Below are 22,902 nucleotides of genomic sequence, written 5' to 3'. Positions count from 1 at the left end.
CCATCAATTTATCTATATGTTATTATAACATACTGTAACCAATTTCAGCTTTGACTAGAAGTTTGTTTTATTCACTTTTGCCAACAAGTACTGCACATCTTCTCAACTACAATTTCATAAAAACTGTCAAAACCCAACATTTCAATGATATAATATCTTTAACTATTAAAACACAACAGATAGCTAATACTTCTTTTTCTCTTGGAAATGGACAGATTACATAAGATACTACCTTTTTTTTGGGGGGGGGGGGGGGCATAGAATTGGGTATAGCAGATTTTTTTGCTTGCCAAAACCATTTTTAAGTTTTTAATGTTCTGCAAGTTCATTTGCATTCAAAACCTATACTGTTTGCTAGCTATGTATACAGTTCCCTTTTTTGACAAAACGTCGTTGCTTATGGGAGACCATCCAGGGCTAGACTGGTTAACAAGGACACCTAGTGGTGATCAGAGCTGTGGTAGTTGTGGCTTGCAGAGTCCATGTACTTTGTTGTTCCGCTTCATTATTTGAAATCCTCTCCAGGCAGACATCACATAGTTCCTAAAACGGCAAACAGAAAGTAAGATTCATGTTTACAATATTTATAAATAAAAAATATGCACATATTGGCTCCAGGTATCCGTGCAGGTCAGACACATCCTACCATCCTTTTGCTGCTTTTATCCTCTTCCTTTATATTCAGATAAGGAAAATTACAACAGTATATCAAGAAATGTCCATTAGTGAGTGTAAAAATTATGTACCAGGGCATTCTGCAGCAAACTTGGAAAATGTTTTTTGGCAGTGCAAACAATAAAAATATCAATTACATTTCAATATAAACAGACTACAGATAATTCTGGCAGTAAGTGGTAAGTTGGCACAATGATGGCAGTCTTGAAAAGACTACAACATCGCTTATTGTCAGTTGAGAAATTAAGAAAGAATTCATTAGAACTTCAAGCAGGCCATGTCCAAAAATCATACTAGGATAGTTTTCCTAATAATACCTAGCTTTAGGGTATAGCCTTAGATATAGCCGACATGTAGCCGCTGACTTGTAAAAAATATAAAGGATATTATTCACGAACAGCGGCTTTGCGTAGGATACTTTAGATATGATGTATGTTAGTAATAACAGTGCAATTGTTTCAACCCTTAGGGTGTTTAGACATATTTTAATATATTAACAGTGCAATTGTTTCAACCCTTAGGGTGTTTAGACATATTTTGTTACTTGGAAATTCGGCTGTTAGGTGCACACTCATCCAGGATTATTTAGATGTCAATTGGCAATGTACTCATGCCCAACATTTTCAACCATATAAACAAAAAGTTTGAAAATGGTGAGAGAAAAAAAAATCTGTTACTGTAAGGCATGTAAAATAAAAATAAGTGAGCATGTTTTTTTTACCTAGGTCATCTACATAGAATATATAGCTGTATATATTTTTTGCAGTGAAATAATTGCATGATGATGCAATGACAGTGTGTGTACTACCTGAGAGAGGAAAGCTCCTGCTTTAATGCAGTCATCTGTTCTGTTCCATCTATTAGTTCTGCATCAAATGCTTCACATTTACTTGTTTGGGTAGAATCAGTCACCCTAGAAAATATTAGTATTTGCCTAATTAGGGTGCTAGACAGGCAACTATGCAAGCAAGCAAGTTTGAATGGTAATAGTAGCCAGTAAGATGTTAGGCTTATGTTGATAGGCAGGTACTGTATGCAAGGCCTTACATACCCAAAACTATTGGCAACAGCATAACAAGAGTAATCAATTGTTTCCACATCAACAAGCTGAGAATCTGTACAGTCCATGAAATACTCTAAATCTTCCATCTCCATGTCTCTGGGTACCACATTTCTGTCATCGTGGTCATCATCTTTATCTGGCGGATGTCTTATAGGTGTCCTGCTCTCCTTGGCTAAACCTAATGTGACATCATTGGCAGGCTTCTGAATCTTACTGGTTTTATTCAATAGTCCATGGCCACCCTCTGTACCTTGTCCATCGCATTTATCACAAAATGTTGATGAACCTTCTATTTTGTTTGCTGCCCCTTTTAGCAGGTGGCTTGAGTGGCTATCTCCTTCACTCTGATGGCTTCTTCGCTTCTGGATGTCATTTTTCAAGCTTCTTTGGATTGATTCAAATAGAGTCATCTTGTCTTCTGGCTTACTGAAGCCTAGCATGTTTCCTGATATGACTACCTGTTTTTTCTCCTGATCTGAACAGTCCACTCCAGTGCCTGCATGTTTGGTGGAGATACGGCCTTCTGGTGTGAGTGCACTTCCTGGTTCAGCCATCTCATGCTTCCCCTTGCTTTCATCAATTTTTATTTGTTGTTCCATGTCAATTGCACATTGCACAAGGTTTGTATCTTCTGCTTGTACACTATCATATCCATTAGAGGACTCCATCTTGTGACCTTTTTGTATGAGAGGCTTTCCTTCCTCACAGTTCTCAATACCTGCTTGTGGCATGAAATCATTTTCTTCTCCACCATGTGATACATGTTTGCCATCTTGTGTAGCACATCCATCCATCTGATGACCTTGTTCTTGTGGCTCTCCTTTGAATTCTTCCGCACAAGGAATGACACCCAGCAACTGGTCATCTTCAACTGCACTAAGGCATATCTTAGACTTAGAGTTTCCTGATTTTGCATGTTCTTTAAGCAAATGTTGAGGAAATAGAGACAAACCCCCTGGGTTGAGAGGAGTCTTGCTTGCTTCTTCTTCATCTAAGCATGGTGAATGAGGCAGCTCTATCAGCATACCTTCAGCTTTCTCGACAGAGATTTGAAAATCCTTCAACTTCCCAATTGAAGATTCTGTCTCTTGGGAAGCTGCATCAAAAATAATGATTTCATTTAATTTTGGTATACAAAATTTACTTGTTTAGATGCTGTGCAATGTTTATCCAGTTTCTCATGATCCTGCTATAGTGTTAATTTGGAGAAAGCAAGTTTTCATCTCATTTGTTGTTACAAATTTTCATTGAAATATCATGGTCTTTTCATGGTATATTTCGGTTTTACAAATAGTTTCTAGAATAAGATGATATTCTAGCCAAGAAAAAACTACCACTCCTCACCCAATATCTTCCTTCTGCCCTCCCCTCAAGGGTGATAAATAAGCACCCACTCACCGTGGGAGATGTTCTCAGCAAATGCTTTGGCATCCAATAGACTTAAGATGGTATCCATGCACAGTCTCACATCAGCAATCAAGTCTGGCTCAATTTCCAGTACATTAAGGGGTTTATCAGGTAAGATGTGATTGTCTTCGGTGCCTTTTGAAATGGCATTTTGCATGCTTTTTGTTACATCAGGATTCTAATAACAAAAATAAAATATATATTAATGTTATTGTCTAAATATACATCATATTTTGAATTTTTCACCTTTTTATTGAAAGATCCTAAATTTATGTTAGGGACCATTTCTTTTCTTCAGGTAGGGGCAGTTTGTAGAAATTTTGGCATCCTTGTATTTTCTTTCGGGGAAAAATTATGTATCAAATCATTCATTCAAAGGTGACATCTATCTAAAAGGCACGTATATCGGAGTGCTTGAGAGTATTCTTTAACAAAAAGGTTTGATCACACAGCATATAAACATAAAATGGGGCTTGGGGCGCTCCCCCAAGAGAAAATGATGATGTTATTCTTGTATTCTAGGGGAGATGAAAATTGCATCTATTGCGGATATTGGGGATGCTTACCCATGAAAAAAACCCTTTGAATTTTACTACAAGAGCGACTCCAAGTCCTGCATTCTTTACAAAAGGACTCAATTGGAGATATATGTAGTACTTTTGCATGACCCCCCCCCCCCATCATATACAGTATTATATTTGCATGACCGTCATATACAGTAATATATTTGCATGACCCCCCGTCATATACAGTATTATATTTGCATGACCCCTCCCCCATCATATACAGTATTATATTTGCATGACCCCCCCCGTCATATACAGTAATATATTTGCATGACCCCCCCCCCGTCATATACAGTATTACATTTGCATGACCCCCCCCCCTCGTATACAGTATGATATTTGTTTGAGCCCCCCCCCCCTCATATGCAGTATGATATTTCTATGACCCCCCCCCGTCATATACAGTAATATATTTGCATGACCCCCCCCCCCCCGTCATATACAGTATTATATTTGCATGACCCCTCCACTCGTATGCAGTATGATATTTGCATGACCCCCCCCCCCCCTTGTATGCAGTATGATATTTGTTTGAGCCCCACCTCCCCCTCCCCCTCCACCAGATTTCAAAGTTAAAACATGTTTAACATGTTTGGTCACAGAACATTTACTCTGTTCTCTTGATTGTTTACAAACTGGACTAGAGCGTTATCTTGTAAAGGCCATATTTCATTCATATCGCTCAAGCGCTTGCCATAAATGATAACTGGTCACGTGGGTTCATGACGTAAACCATAGCGAGTAGAGGGAGCGAGTCTCCCTCTCGCACCAGGAGATACCAATAACAAAACAATACCTGGAGCTTCGGCTTTACACGGCTCTTTTCCCGTATTGCTTGACCGATCTCCTCACTCACACCCTTTTTGCTTCCGGGATCTCGCTGAGAAGTTTCGTCGGGTTCTACAGTCGCCCAGCGGTCGACCGTGGATTTCTCCTCAGTTTCCAAGAAGAAATTATCCCTCTGCCTTTTACTTAATCTTGGTGATTTCCCGGAACGTGTTGCGTCCTCCGACTTGTCTTTACGATCAATTTTAGAGAATGGAGGTACGTATTTGTGTTCAGTTTTATCAGTCGTTGGGTCTGAGGTCTTGCCTACGGACTTCCTTTCATTTGGGATGGACTTATCAACGACACACTCGTCTTTCTTTGTTGACTCCAGAGCTCGCTTTTGAACTACGAAGCTTTTCTTTCGCAGTTCCCTCGGAGAAGGTTTTGAATCGCATTTGGGGGTTTTCTCAGGCGGTTTCTCCTTTGATCTGAGGCGTTTTGAAGCTCTTGCCGGCGGCATTTTGTGTTCGGTTTTCAACACCGCTTGACAGTGAATTTTTGTCGCCCGCGGTGTACGGGAATTCTGCATTTTGATTGGCTGCTGTGTGTTTTGGCGGGAAAGAAGTAAGCCGTAGTGATAAGGGAAACGTTGCGTGTTTTTATTTTACGCAGTGGCTATATGCCCAACAGTCGGGAAAGGTCCTCGATGGACAGTAAAAGTGTTCAAATTCACGAAAGTCAATAGCGCTAGAAAAAAAATCTCAAATAGCAGTGAAACCCTCTGACGGGTCTTATGGATAGTGATAATACAGTAGAACCTCGCTAACCCGAACTCTGACGGGTCTTATGGATAGTGGTAATACAGTAGAACCTCGCTAACTCGAACTCTGACGGGTCTTATAGATAGTGGTAATGACAGTAGAACCCCGCTAAACCGAACTCTGACGGGTCTTATGGATAGTGGTAATGACAGTAGAACCCCGCTTACCCGAACTCTGACGGGTCTTATGGATAGTGGTAATGACAGTAGAACCCCGCTAAACCGAACTCTGACGGGTCTTATGGATAGTGGTAATGACAGTAGAACCCCGCTAACCCGATCTCTGACGGGTCTTATGGATAGTGGTAATACAGTAGAACCCCGCTAACCCGATCTCTGACGAGTCTCATGGATAGTGGTAATACGATAGAACCCCGCTAACTCGAACTCTGACGGGTCTTATGGATAGTGGTAATACAGTAGAACCCAACTAACTCTAAAAAAGGAGACATGCTTCAAGTTATCCTAGTCCTTCCTTTGGACTATTTCCGACAATTCCGCACGAAATGCTGCGCAATTTTGATCCCTTTTTAAGACAAGCAAACGTGTTTTATTGTCATCGTCCTCTAACAGCACACTTTGCAAGTTAGTAGAAAAAGCAATGTGGTGTTTTCGTGTGATAGCACCTTCTGTACGGGGTGACCACGTCGCGCGCTACCCTTTTGTGATTCTGGCCAATCACCGTGCGCCTTCATATCGGTCACAAAAATTCAATACAGTGAGTCCTGTGTGCTGCTCAAGTCGGACCTCACGGATATAATTGCAGCTCTCGGGATTCCGGCGGGTTGTAGCTGGGCCGAAATCAAAGCCAAACATGGCTTCTTGGTAAGACTGGTTTGGCTCTACGCCTCGTATAGCTACAATAGAGGAACTATGACTAACAATTGGACGATTGTTGTGGGTTTTAGGACGTGTGGCGTAAGTGGGGTAGTTTTTCTAGCCCTGCTTTTGCTGCTCGGTGTTTCGTCCCAGGACATAGCCGCTTCCAGACGAAGAGGTATGTTTGCCTATAGTCTAGTAATAACGCGCTAAATCTTTTTAATATCACGCCACCGGATAGATGAGTATGTGCACTAGCCGTAGCGTGCCTTGTGGACGCTCCCAGACTTCAATGCAGACATTTCTTGGACTATGAATCATTGATATGATTCTCGCGCGCTCACATTTTAGAAGTTGGCGATGTGTTAACAGTACCCCGACCCTATACTGATCTTCGCAGGGCACCAAATAAAACTAGATAAACTTATAGAATTAAACTTTGACGTCTTCGAGTTTTCAATAAATATTTTTCCGTGAGATTCTATTTGTATTGTAGATGCACTTATTATGATTGAACTAGGATCATCCACGAAAACTGTTTTTCATGTGTAGTTTACTCGAGGCAAGTACAGGATAATTTTTTTTATGAAATAAGACTTTTGCGCGCTTTTGGTTTTTCTTTATATTGCGGCTTGAGGCATCCTTACATAGAAGGTCTACCATGAAACATCAAAATTGTCTGGAATTCTCCCGATTAATCCTCATCTATAGCATGAAAAACATCGAATAAGCATTAAGAGATTATACCATGATATCTTGTTCACAAAGTTTTACAAGTCTGTGTTATTTATAGAGTTATGGTCGAGAATGAATTTTATCCCATCAATGTGCAGTGTTATGAATACGCGTTTTGTATGAGGTTGGCAGGCTGAGATACCTGATACACGCCGTTGTTAGTAAACTGGTACACCGATACACGCGACCCCTAGCACCGTCTGACCTTAATTTTCTGAAATTTCCACAGCTCAAACGCGCTCACCTAATTGCTAAAAGCTTTTTCTTCTTTCAATGTTTCCTCTAATCATTTAATCCGTTAGTTCGTGAGGTATCATTTATCGCTGGCATGTCAATGTTTATTGGTGTTTATTTGTTGTTTGTCTTCACAAAGGTATAGCGTTGCGTGATGGGTAATGGCACTGACCCGGGATCGCTACGCGAAAAATGCGCTTTGTTCGTGAAACTCGACACCAGTGAAGCCGTACAGTCAATCATTGTGTCTCACGGGTCGTCATACAGACTAATATATTATAAAGTGAGATACGCATTCCATTCATTTCAGTTAGCAAATTTGAAAAAAATGAATTACATATTACTATAAAACAATTCTAAGGATTTTTCTTCTTGTCGTAGATGCACAGTATGTCTTTATAAAGTTATCACCTGACCATTTGCCGGCGATAGTCCGGATTTATTAAGTATAAACCGGTCAAAGCCCACCGTTATGTCACAAGGTTTAAGCGAGGATGTCTGGGTCTATAATATTTTAAACGTTCGATAAATTGTAAATTTAAACCTTTAAAAAGCTGAGTAATTGTAATTTTAGCCGACTGCAAGACGTCTCTTATGAGGCGCTCGTATTTTTTATTTGCAAGTAAAGAAATACCTTTATATAGGTAGACCTCACGTAAGGAAGCTATAGTTTTTTATCTCGCTAACGACCTCTCCTTACGTAAATATTTTTTCCTGCTTTCAAAGGTCTGACCAAAAACAGATTGATCGAACGTGGCTAGTGAGTTGTGATACTGAAGTTAGTTGTACACTGACATTCTCGTTTTTGTATTTAAATTTGGTTGTTCGAAATTAAATAAAAAATACTACTCAAGTGATGATCTGCTATTGTTTTCACACGAACATTTCCACTTTTACAATAATTGTATGTAATGTGTGTGTTTGCGCGTATTTCATTTTTATTTTCTAAAATTAATTCAGTTGTTTTGATCTGATATGTTTTTCCCGTGACTAAGCGGGGTTAAGAAATTACGGGGTTAATTGCCAATTGAAGTCCCGCCCTATTTCGTCTTTATCACCCGTCCTTGTATAATGGATTGAAAGAAAGTGTAAAGCGTCAACCACATACGTACACGGAGCTCTTGATTCATAACATATTACCGTTGTTGTTGTATTATCATTATAAATATTATTATTTCATAGATGTTATTAGTTCATCGCTAGCCGAGAAATAATAAACACCGCAACACTCCTCGCCAATTGAGTCATGCAAGTTTTTAGTAACTTTTATTAGCATCCCTAGCACGATAGCCACGGCTACACGAGGACATAATCACGCGCATGTACGCCTCCATGATATTCCCTGCTTAACAACTCCAGGTAACATCGTCAATGACATTATTTGACCAAAGCAGAGACTTTACCAGTTATTGACAAGCTAAGCTTTGGGGCATCATGAAGTAGACCAAGTTACGCTCTCAACCTAGTTATGCTCACAGAAACATACGTGGTATCTAATGATTTTGTTGGTTTATCGCAACGCATATTTTTTTTTTGTGAGTCTGTTTCTGGCTACGGTCCTGCTAATTAGATCTGTTACCTCTTCTTGACATATGTGTTTGTTAATTGTAAATGTGGTTAGCGATGCCGGAGGCACTCTTTGTTTTCCTTGCGTGTTCCGCCAAGTATTTAGCGATCGCATATTGCCATCATTGAGCGTATCAATAAAACTGACTAAACCTCTACCTGAGATGAATACAATGATAATACACCATCTTTGTTGGTGTAGTGATAATTGGGACATCTGAGGTAAAGGTCATCCACCTGAATCTACTTGGGTGACGTTACTAATCGTATTACACAACTTCGTCTAGACGGCCAGCTTGATTTATTTTTATAATTTTGTCACGACTTTTAAAGGAATTGCACCCACACAATACAAAATCTACATTTTTTGCATTTCCATCATATATATTAAATTAGAATTTACATATTAATATTCGTCCTAAATATATTATTATAATCCTGGGATTAATGTGGAATATAAAGAAGTCAATGTGTACAGTGAGAGGAAATGCCTAGAGCACAAGTTGCGCATCTAGTTCGCGCATGAAGCTTTACGGTTATCCATTTTTTCAAAATGATGACCCTTTTAGGGGCAACACTGATACAACGCAGACCCAAAAATATGCGTTTAGTGCTTAATTGGAAACCGAAAGCAATGAAAAGTCGAAAGTAATGTTTAAAAACAGACAACCTACGGACGTAGTCTGTACAGCGAGAACATGAAACGATCGGGACGATTAAAACTAATTCAAACCCTTTTGCCAATAGCATAAATTGTGGCAAAGAACCACTAAAGTATTCTACTCACTACTTTTGATATCCTACAAGAAGTCATGCCCCCTGCCCCCTAGAATATTCATGGTTACGTCCCTGGCACGTTTCTTGTGTTGATTTACAGAATGGATGAAGAGTTCAGCAAACTTTGTGAAGATTTTTGATCTGCCATCTCTACCAAGCAACATCTCAGAGACGCCTGGGTTCTGCCCGTATAGACCTCTGGGAAGCCGTGGGGATGTTGCGTATCACTTGCGCGGGACGGAGCTACTTCAAAGGTAAGTGTCACGAGTACCGTGAGCTACTTCAAAGGTAAGTGTCACGAGTACCGTGAGCTACTCCAAAGGTAAGTGTCACGAGTACCGTGAGCTACTTCAAAGGTAAGGGTTATGAGTACCTTGAGCTACTTCAAAGGTACGGGTCACGAGTACAGTGAGCTACTTCAAAGGTAAGTGTCATGAGTACCGTGATCTACTTTAAATGTAAGGGTTATGAGTACCGTGAGCTACTTCAAAGGTAAGTGTCATGAGTTCCGTGAGCTACTTTAAAGGTAAGTGTCATGAGTACCGTGATCTACTTCAAAGGTAAGGGCTATGAGTACCTTGAGCTACTTCAAAGGTAAGGGTTATGAGTACCGTGAGCTACTTCAAAGGTAAGTGTCATGAGTTCCGTGAGCTACTTCAAAGGTAAGTGTCATGAGTACCGTGATCTACTTCAAAGGTAAGGGCTATGAGTACCTTGAGCTACTTCAAAGGTTAGTGTCACGAGTACCGTGAGCTACTTCAAAGGTACGGGTCACGAGTACCGTGATCTACTTCAAAGGTTAGTGTCATGAGTACCGTGAGCTACTTCAAAGGTAAGTGTCACGAGAACCGTGAGCTACTTCAAAGGTAAGTGTCATGAGTACCGTGATCTACTTCAAAGGTAAGGGCTATGAGTACCTTGAGCTACTTCAAAGGTTAGTGTCACGAGTACCGTGAGCTACTTCAAAGGTAAGTGTCATGAATACAGTGAGCTACTTCAAAGGTAAGTGTCACGAGTACCGTGATCTACTTCAAAGGTTAGTGTCACGAGTACCGTGATCTACTTCAAAGGTTAGTGTCACGAGTACCGTGAGCTACTTCAAAGGTTAGTGGCATGAGTACCGTGAGCTACTTCAAAGGTTAGTGTCACGAGTACCGTGATCTACTTCAAAGGTTAGTGTCACGAGTACCGTGAGCTACTTCAAAGGTAAGTGGCATGAGTACCGTGAGCTACTTCAAAGGTAAGTGTCACGAGTACCGTGATCTACTTCAAAGGTTAGTGTCACGAGTACCGTGATCTACTTCAAAGGTTAGTGTCACGAGTACCGTGAGCTACTTCAAAGGTAAGTGGCATGAGTACCGTGAGCTACTTCAAAGGTACGGGTCACGAGTACAGTGAGCTACTTCAAAGGTTAGTGTCACGAGTACCGTGATCTACTTCAAAGGTTAGTGTCACGAGTACCGTGAGCTACTTCAAAGGTAAGTGTCACGAGTACCGTGAGCTACTTCAAAGGTACGGGTCACGAGTACAGTGAGCTACTTCAAAGGTAAGTGTCATGAGTACCGTGAGCTACTTCAAAAGTAAGCGTCACGAGTTCCGTGAGCTACTTCGAAGGTAAGTGTCACGAGTACCGTGAGCTACTTCAAAGGTAAGTGTCACGAGTACCGTGAGCTACTTCAAAGGTACGGGTCATGAGTACCGTGATCTACTTCAAAGGTAAGTGTCACGAGTACCGTGAGCTACTTTAAAGGTAAGTGTCACGAGTTCCGTGAGCTACTTCGAAGGTAAGTGTCACGAGTACCGTGAGCTACTTCAAAGGTAAGTGTCACGAGTACCGTGAGCTACATCAAAGGTAAGTGTCACGAGTACCGTGAGCTACTTCAAAGGTAAGGGTTACGATTACCGTGAGCTACTTTAAAGATAAGTGTCATGAGTACAGTGATCTACTTCAAAGGTAAGTGTCACGATCACCGTGAACTACTTCAAATGTGTCACGAGTACCGTGAGCTACTTCAAAGGTAAGGGTCATGAGTACCGTGAGCTACTTCAAAGGTAAGTGTCATGAGTACAGTGAGCTACTTCAAAGGTAAGTGTCACGAGAACCGTGATCTACTTCAAAGGTAAGGGTTATGAGTACCGTGAACTACTTCAAAGGTAAGTGTCACGAGTACCGTGATCTACTTCAAAGGTTAGTGCCATGAGTACCGTGAGCTACTTCAAAGGTAAGTGTCACGAGTACCGTGATTTACTTCAAAGGTTAGTGTCATGAGTACCGTGAGCTACTTCAAAGGTAAGTGTCATAAGTACCGTGAGCTACTTCAAAGGTAAGTGTCACGAGTACCGTGATCTACTTCAAAGGTTAGTGTCATGAGTACCGTGAGCTACTTCAAAGGTAAGTGTCACGAGTACCGTGATCTACTTCAAAGGTTAGTGTCACGAGTACCGTGATCTACTTCAAAGGTTAGTGTCATGAGTACCGTGAGCTACTTCAAAGGTAAGTGTCATGAGTACCGTGATCTACTTCAAAGGTAAGGGTTATGAGTACCGTGAGCTACTTCAAAGGTAAGTGTCATGAGTACCGTGATCTACTTCAAAGGTAAGGGTTATGAGTACCGTGAGCTACTTCAAAGGTAAGTGTCACGAGTACCGTGAGCTACTTCACAGGTAAGGGTAATGAGTACCGTGATCTACTTCAAAGGTAAGGGTTATGAGTACCGTGAGCTACTTCAAAGGTACGGGTCACAAATACCGTGAGCTACTTCAAAGGTAAGGGTAATGAGTACCGTGATCTACTTCAAGGGTAAGTGTCATGGGTACCTTGAGCTACTTCAAAGGTACGGGTCACGAGTACCGATCTACTTCAAAGGTACGGGTAATGAGTACCGAGAGCTTTCTGGCTCATCTGAGGAGCTTTTACCATTTACATCAATTTGTAGTTATTGTATGCCCTATAGTGTATCAACAGGTACCCTGTTCCCCTATGGTATCCCATTAACCATCTTGTTATTGTTTGCCCTACAGTGTACCAACAGGTACCCTCTTCCCCTATGGTATTCCGGAAAGCTTCTCAATCATGGCGACCGTGAGAACAGAAATTGATAATAGCGGCAATCTCTTCTCTGTGTACAACGCCAACGGTGAGAGCTAAAATATATTTAGCAAGAAGATCTTCTTGGTTAATAATTGATTGCGTGTTCTGTCCTTATTTTCATTATAAAAAAAACGGAGACGTAATATATCTGTACACGTGTGAGAGTCAGCTTGAAGGTGAGGCAAGCAGAGAAGGAAGCGGGAAATGGACGCTTTATTTTCTCCTCCTCCGCTTTCTTCGCTTTCTTCGACGCTTTCGTCGCTGCGACTTCGCATCCTTATCCGTCCGTGCAAGAAATGAGATCTACTCGTTTTATACAAAAAGTTTGACATTAGTGAAAATGGAAAGTGCAGACAGCACGTGAATTAAACCTGGAGTGCGCGCTCTATACAGTCAATGGCGCATCTGCATTAAAATAATACACGACTTTTAATAGTATTTCTCTAGGGTTGGTTTCGCTTCCCCTATCTATTGCCTGGCTTTTTAGAATATAGGCCAATAATATCGTATCTTGCTCTTACCAGGGGAACTTTCGTTATCTCTCTCTGTGAACCCCGTTGAGCTTCAGTATCGTACACGAAGTGGTGGAGTAAGCCGGATCCAGTTCCAGGCGAGTCTCGCTGACGGTGAATGGCACCGTATTGCAATCAGCGTAGCACGTGACCAAGTCAAACTGCTCTCGGACTGTCACCCTGAGGAATCGCTACCGCAGTCTCTGATAAAGAGCAAGCCTTGGGACTTCCCTTCATATTTCAACACATCGGGAACCACTATTCTTGGAAGGAGAAGAGAGAGAGGAACTGAATTCAGGGTGAGAACATAAAATGAAATAAAATTGTTGATCTAGTTGATCTAGCTTGGATGATCTTGCTACATATGAAAATAAGTGACTTGATAAGTGACTTTATAAGTGACCTAGCGCAACCTTATTGATATCAAAAGAGCTAAAGGTAGGTTCATGTTGATGTTGCACAATTGCACGAACAACTAGAGTTGTCAACTTAAAATTGCCCGTTTAGACATAGATACAATTTTAGTACTTGTATATTAAAACCTATTTTACAATGTGTGCTTCACAACTCTCAGGGAGTGCTTCATGACCTGCGGGTGATGACCGACCCCGAGTTAAGCGACCAATACTGCCAGCTGTTTGTACCAAACTGTGAAATGAAGGTCCCCGAGGTCAGGGTCAGAAAGGGGCGTGCCCTCCGGCAAGGAGATCCCCCGGGTACAGTTATTGTTGGAAACATAAAATATGTGAGTACAACTTTAACATAAAATATGTGGCTTCACGTCAACATTAAATAGGTATAACGTTAATGAAAGTCTAAAAAATCTTCTGCAATATACGACTGTAGCAATACCTGGAAAAGAAGTCCACACAGGGTTGACAGCAAACATGGCTATGCTTGGTGGACCATAAGACGTAAAATGTTGGCAAAGTACTTCTCAGCGCCAGCCAACATGTTGCTGGATCAGCAATACTGGCTATGATAGCACGGGGCTTGATTTTGATTAAAGTAGAAATCTATATCGTTATTCAAATACCAGGAATAGGTGAAACGCCTCTCTGATTTGGCTGATGTTCAAACATCAGGCCTTCGTTAGTGTACTCCAGTTAGACGAAGCTTACTACTTGCCGACGTGTTTACTAACTGCATAGTTTGTTTAGATTCCAGGAAAAGACGGTCTCCCTGGACCCCCTGGAGAACCAGTGAGTTGTGGAAGACCTTGATGCTTCAATCCATGGTTGAGAGCTTTAACATCGCTCAGCCTCGCTCGACGACATCGCTCAACATTTCTAGCGCAGCCTCGCTCGGCTGACATCGCTCAATATTTCTAGGCCAGCCTCGCTTGGCTGACATCGCTCAACATTTCTAGCGCAACCTCGCTCGGCTGACATCGCTCAACATTTCTAGCGCAACCTCGCTTGGCTGACACCGCTCAACATTTCTAGCGCAGCCTCGCTCGGCTGACATCGCTCAACATTTCTAGCGCAGCCTCGCTCGGCTGACATCGCTCAATATTTCTAGGCCAGCCTCGCTTGGCTGACATCGCTCAACATTTCTAGGCCAGCCTCGCTCGGCTGACATCGCTCAACATTTCTAGCGCAACCTCGCTTGGCTGACATCGCTCAATATTTCTAGCGCAGCCTCGCTCGGCTGACATCGCTCAATATTTCTAGGCCAGCCTCGCTTGGCTGACATCGCTCAACATTTCTAGCGCAACCTCGCTCGGCTGACATCGCTCAACATTTCTAGCGCAACCTCGCTTGGCTGACATCGCTCAACATTTCAAGCGCAGCCTCGGTCGGCTGACATCGCTCAACATTTCTAGCGCAGCCTCGCTTGGCTGACATCGCTTAACATTTCTAGCGCAACCTCGCTGGGCTGACATCGCTCAACATTTCTAGGCCAGCCTCGCTCGGCTGACATAACTAAACATTTCTAGCGCAGCGCAGTTTGGCTAACATCGCTCAAAATTTCTAGCGCAGCCTCGCTCGGCTGACACCGCTCAACATTTCTAGCGCAGCCCCGCTCGGCTGACTATGCAAACTACCGGAAATTTCCCATACACAACTATGGAATATTTTTACACATTCCTCCCCTTATATGGCGTTCAAATGTATTCCCATAGACTAGATAAATTTGGGACGATACCAACCCTCGCAGAAGTAGCGAGAGCCCAAATACAATGTCAAATAAAATCTTAGACAGTCACACAAATATTGTCTGACCGATCCTTTTAAGGATTGGGCAAAAAGAACCATAAAGACCCCGTTGAATAAGACTAGAGTCCAATAACAATTTATTTTACTTTGGTACTCCGAACACAGAGCCCAATCGTGAGGGGTTTTACTCTTTTTCTCAGGGACCCCCAGGTCCTCAAGGACAAAAAGGATTCTCAGGAGAGAAAGGCCGAAGAGGCTCACCGGTAAGGACTTAGTTGAGAAAACATTTGGCCAAATATGCACTATCATTGGGATTTCTTGAGCTCTTAGTTGAGAAAACAGTTGTTGATCGTGTCTTCTATCTCAAAATATGTACAATCCATGAAAATTCTTGAGCTCTTAGTTGAGAAAACAGTTGGTGATTGTGTCTTTCATCTCCAAATATGTACTATCCATGGGGTTTCTTGAGCTCTTAGTTGAGAAAACAGTTGTTGATTGTGTCTTCCATCTCCAAATATGTACTATCCATGGGATTTCTTGAGCTCTTAGTTGAGAAAACAGTTGTTGATTGTGTCTTCCATCTCCAAATATGTACTATCCATGGGATTTCTTGAGCTCTTAGTTGAGAAAACAGTTGTTGATTGTGTCTTCCATCTCCAAATATGTACAATCCATGGGGTTTCTTGAGCTCTTGTGTCCGTATTGCAGGGACCATCTGGTCTTCCTGGAAAGCAGGGTATTCCTGGACCTCCTGGACGCGCGGGACCCGGTATTGCTGTTGTAAGTGATATGTCGATATATGCAAATGAATGACTTTTTTGATGTTACTATTCTTATTACCAGTTAGTTAATTCAATCGGATGATGATTAATATTGGATATTTCTGCTATTTCATCCTTACGTGCACTGTCTATTTAAATTCGAGGGTCGCGAAATTGTACAACTTAACTTAGAATTTCTTACTTTTCTTAGGAATGGCGGCGTCTTTCTAGAAGTGACACTAAAGGACCTGGCGCTCCAGTTGCGCCGGCGGTCGTCCCGCCTGCTGTGGTAAGTTGGTAACAAAATCTTACCCATGCCTTTATTTTGACACTACTTTTACTACCTATGATGTTTGTTGCAGCCCGGAGACCCAGGACCACCCGGTCGACGCGGTGCTAGAGGTGTGCCAGTAAGTGGTCTTATCATGGCATACCATGGCCCTCCATTTCCATTCTATACCCCCCAAATAAATCATTGCATAATATGGCCCTGCATTTCCATTCTATACCCCCCAAATAAATCATTACATACCATGGCCCTGCATTTCCATTCTATACCCCCCAAATAAATCATTACATACCATGTCCCTCTCTTTCCATTCTATACCCCCCAAATAAATCATTACATACCATGGCCCTCCATTTCCATTCTATACCCCCCAAATAAATCATTGCATAATATGGCCCTGCATTTTCATTCTATACCCCCAAAATGAATCATTCCATACCATGGCCCTCTCTTTCCATTCTATACCCCCCAAATAAATCATTACATACCATGTCCCTTTCTTTCCATTCTATACCCCCCAAATAAATCATTACATACCATGGCCCTCTCTTTCCATTCTATACCCCCTAATAAATCATGGCATACCATGGCCCTCTCTTTCCATTCTATACCCCCCAAATAAATCATTGCATACCATGGCCCTGCATTTCCATTCTATACCCCCCAAATAAATCATTACATACCATGGCCCTGCATTTCCATTCTATACCCCCCAAATAAATCATTACATACTATGGCCCTCCATTTCCATTCTATACCCCCCAAATAAATCATTACATACCATGTCCCTCCATTTCCATTCTATACCCCCCAAATAAATTATTGCATACCATGGCCCTCTCTTTCCATTCTATACCCCCCAAATAAATCATTACATACCATGGCCCTCTCTTTCCATTCTATACCCCCCAAATAAATCATTACATACCATGTCCCTTTCTTTCCATTCTATACCCCCCAAATAAATCATTACATACCATGGCCCTCTCTTTCCATTCTATACCCCCCCAAATAAATCATTACATACCATGGCCCTGCATTTCCATTCTATACCCCCCAAATAAATCATTGCATACCATGTCCCTCCATTTCCATTCTATACCCCGCAAATAAATCATTGCATACCATGGCCCTCTCTTTCCATTCTATACCCCCCAAATAAATCATTACATACAATGGCCCTCTCTTTCCATTCTATACCCCCAAATAAATCATTACATACCATATCCCTTTCTTTCCATTCTATACCCCCCAAATAAATCATTACATACCATGGCCCTGCATTTCCATTCTATACCCCCCAAATAAATCATTACATACCATGGCCCTGCATTTCCATTCTATACCCCCCAAATAAATCATTGGATACCATAGCCCTGCATTTTCATTCTATACCCCCCAAATAAATCATTGCATAATATGGCCCTCCACTGATAATGATGGCCCTCCCATCATACCTTGCTATCTCCCAATACCCATCATACCTTGCTATCGCTCAATACCCATTATACCTTGCTATTACCCAAAACCCATCATATCTAGCTATCTCCCAATACCCATCATTCCTTGCTATTTCCCAATACCCATCATGCAGTGCTATCTTCCTGTACCCTGATGCCTTGCTATCTCCCAATACCCATCATACCTTGCTATCTCCCAATACCCATCATACCTTGCTATCTTCCAATACCCATCATGCCTTGCTATCTCCCAATACCCATCATGCCTTGCTATCTCCCAATACCCATCATGCCTTGCTATTTCCCAATACCCATCATGCAGTGCTATCTTCCTGTACCCTGATGCCTTGCTATCTCCCAATACCCATCATACCTTGCTATCTCCCAATACCCATCATACCTTGCTATCTCCCAATACCCATCATGCCTTGCTATCTCCCAATACCCATCATGCCTTGCTATCTCCCAATACCCATCATGCCTTGCTATCTCCCAATACCCATCATGCCTTGCTATCTCCCAATACCCATCATGCAGTGCTATCTTCCTGTACCCTGATGCCTTGCTATCTCCCAATACCCATCATACCTTGCTATCTCCCAATACCCATCATACCTTGCTATCTCCCAATACCCATCATGCCTTGCTATCTCCCAATACCCATCATGCCTTGCTATCTCCCAATACCCATCATGCCTTGCTATCTCCCAATACCCATCATACCTTGCCATCTCTCAATACCCATCATGCCTTAATTTTTTTCTAATACCCATGATGCCTTGTTGTCTCACAGGGTACTCCTGGATCTCCTGGGGAAAAAGGTTCCATCGGTGATCCAGGACCTGTGGTAAGTAATAACCGCTGACCAGTAAATTGCGTCCCCAACCCCGTTTGAGCTACCTGTGGGTGTGTTTGTGCTTTACAAATCCTATTAAAACAAAATAGTTGATAACCTTTTTGAACATCTCGATTACTTTCTTTGGAAGCCTTATAGACCTTCGATACCTAAATAAAAGTCTAATAAATAGGGACGTTTTAGAAAATGACCTGGGAAAACGCTGGGGCACAAAAGCATAGTAATATAGTTAATAAAAGCATATATATTTATACCGTCTTTATACCTGAAGTCTGAAGTGCGCTAAGTAGTTGGAAAATTAGAATTATCTTGTTGCTATGGTTACTTTAGGGACCACCTGGACCAGCCGGCATGCGAGGCACCCGTGGCAGGGCGGGAAAACGGGTAAGTACTTCTTATCCGGGTTTTGTAATGCCTCTGCGAATTGTCTTTCGATTCTGTTATATGCAGAAATGCCGAATTGAAAGCAACGTATTAACATTGATTAAATAAGGCAATATTAAACTCGTATGTGGCAATATATAGAGAGAATGGCGAATCAAATTCATGAAGGCCATCTCTAATTGTATATACGTAGCCCACATTTGTCCTGTACGAGAAGCTTTTGAACTCGCCTTAAGATGAATCTAACGTTCATATCAAATACATACCTATCCAAACTATTACTAAAATACATTAAAATGATTAGGATGCCAACTTATTCAATGCAAGCAAAAATTTAATTTTAGTCTAGTTTTCATTTAATATAACCATTTAATATATGTTTGCCTGACGGATTCCATGCGTCTTTTCTTCTTTAGGGACCACCTGGCAACGACGGACCACGTGGTATTCCAGGAACACCCGGACCAAAGGTAAGGTCCAGTAAGGGTATAGCGTATTTTGATGGACCAATGTTGAGTCTCGGTCAGTAGTATAGCGTGTAACAAATGTGGCTTGATTTTGTCGTTCAAAGGTTACGACTCGCCAGTAGTATAACGTGTGTAAAGATGTCAAAAGTAATAAAAGACCAAAGATAATGACCCATGTGATTTGATTTTGTCAAAAAAGAATGCTTTAAAAGATGATGACTTTCCAGTAGTATAGCGTGTATGGGTGATGATTTAAAAATAATATATATACCAACTTTATAATTCTGCCTTGTTAGAACGGCTAGGAAAAGCGATGTGGCCGCAAAGCTCGACTTGGCAAGAAATAGAACCTGTCACGATAATAAATTCGTTTTTTCTAGGGAGATCGCGGTTTCGATGGAATCCCCGGACTACCTGGCCACAAAGGACCACGGGTAGGTGTCACGTGACCTGTACTAGCCAATTCAAATAGAGTTAGCTCTGATGAGGTTTGATGATTGGTTCTTATTATGAAATAGTTCACAAATTTGTAGTCATATAAATGACTTAATACGAAACTAATTTTAAGCATGAAAGGTTGTATATTGATTATGTTAATGCCACTTTCTTGTCGATTTCTAGGGTCTGCCCGGACCTCGCGGTGATGCAGGAGAGAAGGGAGAGCCTGGGGCGAGAGTGAGTACACCAAGTCCATATTTGGACATGTCTGTCAAAACCACCTTTATTCTAATTCATTGATGACAAAGTCGCGTTCCTGTCTTTAGGGCGAGCAAGGGCTGGCGGGAGAGGCCGGTCTTCCTGGAGAGAGGGTGAGTCTACCAATATAGTAGGGCGTTGAACAATGACGGAGGCATACATTAAAATGTGTGATTTCAGAAAACATGCAATTGTTATTGTATCAGCCGTGCTCGTTGCAATCATTTTGTTCCTCAATGAGCTTATAATGATCTTGACAAAAACGTTTGTCATTACACAGGGAGCCCAAGGCGAACCTGGACCTAAAGGACCTCCAGGACCCCGCGGACAACAGGTATACCGAACACTAGTTTATAAAGCTGAGCTGACCGCTGTTACGTATTGTATTTAATGCCACTGTCTTCTCCTTTGTAGTGGTGACCGCTGTACTTTGGTACAAGGTCACTGCTTGTACATTCTTCGCTAAAATGTTCCTTATGGTCCGTTTTCTGCAGGGTGCTTCAGGCGCGAGAGGACCACCCGGACCCACTGGAGCTCCTGTAAGTACGACCCTCGAGTCAGCTTTGCCTTTTGACCGCCTCCTCTACTAACCAATCAGAGCTTGTTCGCAAGAGGTTCAGGCGTATTGTCTCTGTTTCCTGAAAGTGCCTGTATTATTATCAGGGAAGGGAGCGTTTTCGTTCATTGCTATTGTCGTGAACACTGTGATAAACACCCATGCGTGTTGCAGGGACCGATGGGAGCTCCTGGTGTACAAGGCATCCAAGGAATGAGAGGACCACCTGTAAGTAAAACTGTAAAGACAACTGTTAAGACAAATGTAAAACGGGTAGGGACAAACAGGTCAAACCGGTATACACTAACAGGACAAACGGGTATATAGGTATATATATAAACAGGATACACGGTTTTACAAAGACAGTATAAACGGACATACACAAACAGTAGGATTAAAACGTGCATATAGGTCAAACGAAGTGTATACACAAACAGGATGAACGGGTGTACACAAAAAGGATAAACTGGTATACACCAACAGGCCAAGTAGGTATACACAAACAAGATAAAACAAGTAAATTGGGTACAAATAAGTTTGTTAGTCGAGTAAGGTTAAGTCAGTAAATTAAAGCAGGTATACACAAGCCGGTTAAACGAATACAAACAAGCTGTTTAGTCGGTAAAAACAGAACGTTTTCAAGGGTACATCAATATCAAAAAGCGTTGTCATTGCAAACGGCGATTAGAAAATGACTCTTCTACGACCGATAGCAACCATTGGGCTCAATATATTTCTACCAGATCCAGAAAAGTATGTATAAATCGTACGATTATCCATTAAAGATAAACAATGAATTGTCCTCACATCGCTGGAGTTTATCGAAGACGCGCCTTCGGAGAAATATCGAATGAAGTGCTCAGAAATAGATAGTAGGCCAAATATCTTAGCAAAAGGAACAATGGATACCATATTTATTCATTTGTTTCCTTTACGGGAGTTCAATGTATATTGATATTTGATATGTCATTTAATTTTAAATGCTCATATACATATCCTTTACTTTACTAGGGCCCGCCCGGTCCGCAAGGTAGCCTGGGACCTGCCGGTGCTAAGGTAAGTATCCCCCTCCCGCCAAAAAGGAAACAAAGAGAGCGATATGACCAAGGGGTATATCAACGCCTTATATGTGCCCTATGCAAAGGAGACAGGATTCTCACAGGACCGGAAAAGATAATCAGAAATCCAGCGTCAAGATCATTCCCGTGACTATCCCATGTAATGTTCTGAAATATTCAACTCCTTTCTCTCGCTTCTCTAGGGTGAGCCTGGCAAGATCGGTCTTCCTGGATTCCCTGGCGCGGATGGGCTTCCAGTACGTACTTTGATCACTTGGAATCTTTGTCGTCTTTGTCGTCAGTATATTTTATTGTCGTAATGGTCTGTTTTTGCTGTTATCAGTTTACGCTGTTATTGCTGTTGTCGCTTTTTTAGCGCTGCTGTTTCTTGTTTGCTTGTTTTTGTTGAAACTTTTATTAATTTAGCACACAGGTTTCGATGTTTTATTTATAATGGTATCTTTTCTGTTTATGTGTTGTCAATTTGTGCTGCTACTATTATCTACATGCGCTTTGATCATCTGTTGTTGTCTCTGCTCCTGTTCACATGTTGTTTTACGTCACTTGACGCCTTCTGTTCGCATCTGATCATCATTTTTGTTGTTTTTGTTTTGTTGTTGCTTTTGTTTTGTTGTTGCTTTTGTTTTGTTGCTGTTCGCTTCTTGTTGTTGTCTCTGTTGCCGGTGTTATTCCCGCTCATGTGTGGCCGTTGCTGTGCTACCATTCACACCGTTTGTATTTGACAGGGCTATCCCGGTATCGAAGGACCTCCTGGACCCAAAGGAGACAGGGTAAGTTTATTATTGATATAGGTACATTTGTCATGCCTAGAGTGCTCGATAGTGACTAAAAGTCATAAGAGCAGGCGCCAGGAACCATATAAATTATTGTATCAGTTTATTATCCTACCTAAAAACATCAGTAAACCTCGAGAAGGTGTTACATATTTGAACTATTTTATTTCTATATATCGTAACCTGTCTTCTAGGTAGATGGGTGCTTTCTAGTTAGTAGTTCTTTTAACCTAAAAACATCATTTAGATTTCTTCCTCTAATCATATGATCGGTAAGTTCATTGTCGCAGACTAAGAATATTTCAATTCATTATCATCGTAACTAATTGAATTTATGTTGAAAGTAATTTTTATAGCGAAGTCTATCTCCCATTCTTCTTAATAGTTCA

The 22,902-nt window shown here is 41.6% G+C and overlaps 2 protein-coding genes across 5 annotated transcripts in view; one reads left to right on the top strand and one right to left on the bottom strand.

Moving 5' to 3' along the window:
- Window positions 1-49: 49 nt before the first annotated feature.
- LOC5514122 lies at window positions 50-5,052 on the bottom strand. The gene is made up of 5 exons (XM_001634275.3): window positions 4,508-5,052; window positions 3,137-3,323; window positions 1,727-2,834; window positions 1,484-1,588; window positions 50-543 (listed from the first exon to the last, which is right to left on the bottom strand). The coding sequence occupies exons 1-5, from the start codon at window positions 4,997-4,999 to the stop codon at window positions 450-452; spliced, it is 1,986 nt and encodes a 661-aa protein (XP_001634325.3). The 5' UTR covers window positions 5,000-5,052; the 3' UTR covers window positions 50-449.
- Window positions 5,053-5,970: 918 nt separating this feature from the next.
- LOC5514130 (collagen alpha-1(I) chain) overlaps window positions 5,971-22,902 on the top strand; it is a 51,078-nt gene continuing 34,146 nt past the window's right edge. For 2 of the 4 annotated variants that reach the window (XM_048731384.1, XM_048731381.1), the window contains exons 1-23: window positions 5,971-6,124; window positions 6,208-6,296; window positions 9,531-9,684; window positions 12,452-12,567; window positions 13,046-13,332; window positions 13,608-13,778; window positions 14,194-14,235; window positions 15,393-15,455; window positions 15,901-15,972; window positions 16,165-16,242; window positions 16,316-16,363; window positions 18,496-18,549; window positions 18,889-18,942; window positions 19,359-19,412; window positions 19,790-19,843; window positions 20,031-20,084; window positions 20,174-20,218; window positions 20,386-20,439; window positions 20,600-20,644; window positions 20,836-20,889; window positions 21,673-21,717; window positions 21,923-21,976; window positions 22,466-22,510. In XM_048731384.1, coding sequence (XP_048587341.1) covers window positions 6,114-6,124; window positions 6,208-6,296; window positions 9,531-9,684; window positions 12,452-12,567; window positions 13,046-13,332; window positions 13,608-13,778; window positions 14,194-14,235; window positions 15,393-15,455; window positions 15,901-15,972; window positions 16,165-16,242; window positions 16,316-16,363; window positions 18,496-18,549; window positions 18,889-18,942; window positions 19,359-19,412; window positions 19,790-19,843; window positions 20,031-20,084; window positions 20,174-20,218; window positions 20,386-20,439; window positions 20,600-20,644; window positions 20,836-20,889; window positions 21,673-21,717; window positions 21,923-21,976; window positions 22,466-22,510 — 1,743 coding nt within the window. In that variant the 5' untranslated portion in view covers window positions 5,971-6,113. Of the gene's footprint in view, window positions 6,125-6,207; window positions 6,297-9,530; window positions 9,685-12,053; window positions 12,061-12,156; window positions 12,163-12,451; window positions 12,568-13,045; window positions 13,333-13,607; window positions 13,779-14,193; window positions 14,236-15,392; window positions 15,456-15,900; window positions 15,973-16,164; window positions 16,243-16,315; window positions 16,364-18,495; window positions 18,550-18,888; window positions 18,943-19,358; window positions 19,413-19,789; window positions 19,844-20,030; window positions 20,085-20,173; window positions 20,219-20,385; window positions 20,440-20,599; window positions 20,645-20,835; window positions 20,890-21,672; window positions 21,718-21,922; window positions 21,977-22,465; window positions 22,511-22,902 lie in introns of those variants that run through there. The other 2 variants (XM_048731383.1, XM_048731382.1) reach the window with 2 other exon arrangements.

The sequence above is a fragment of the Nematostella vectensis genome, chromosome 8 (genome assembly GCF_932526225.1).
Source record: "Nematostella vectensis chromosome 8, jaNemVect1.1, whole genome shotgun sequence".
NCBI classification, from domain to species: domain Eukaryota; kingdom Metazoa; phylum Cnidaria; class Anthozoa; order Actiniaria; family Edwardsiidae; genus Nematostella; species Nematostella vectensis.
This window is presented reverse-complemented; position numbering and strand designations above follow the sequence as displayed.

Coding starts and splice junctions, on each gene's coding strand:
- LOC5514122 (XM_001634275.3), bottom strand. CDS start 4,999: ATGCCGCCGGCAAGAGCTTCAAAACGCCTCAGATCAAAGGAGAAACCG. Junction 3,324..4,507: donor GTGTAAAGCCGAAGCTCCAG/GTATTGTTTTGT, acceptor TTTTGTTATTAG/AATCCTGATGTAACAAAAAG. Junction 1,589..1,726: donor GCTGTTGCCAATAGTTTTGG/GTATGTAAGGCC, acceptor AATATTTTCTAG/GGTGACTGATTCTACCCAAA.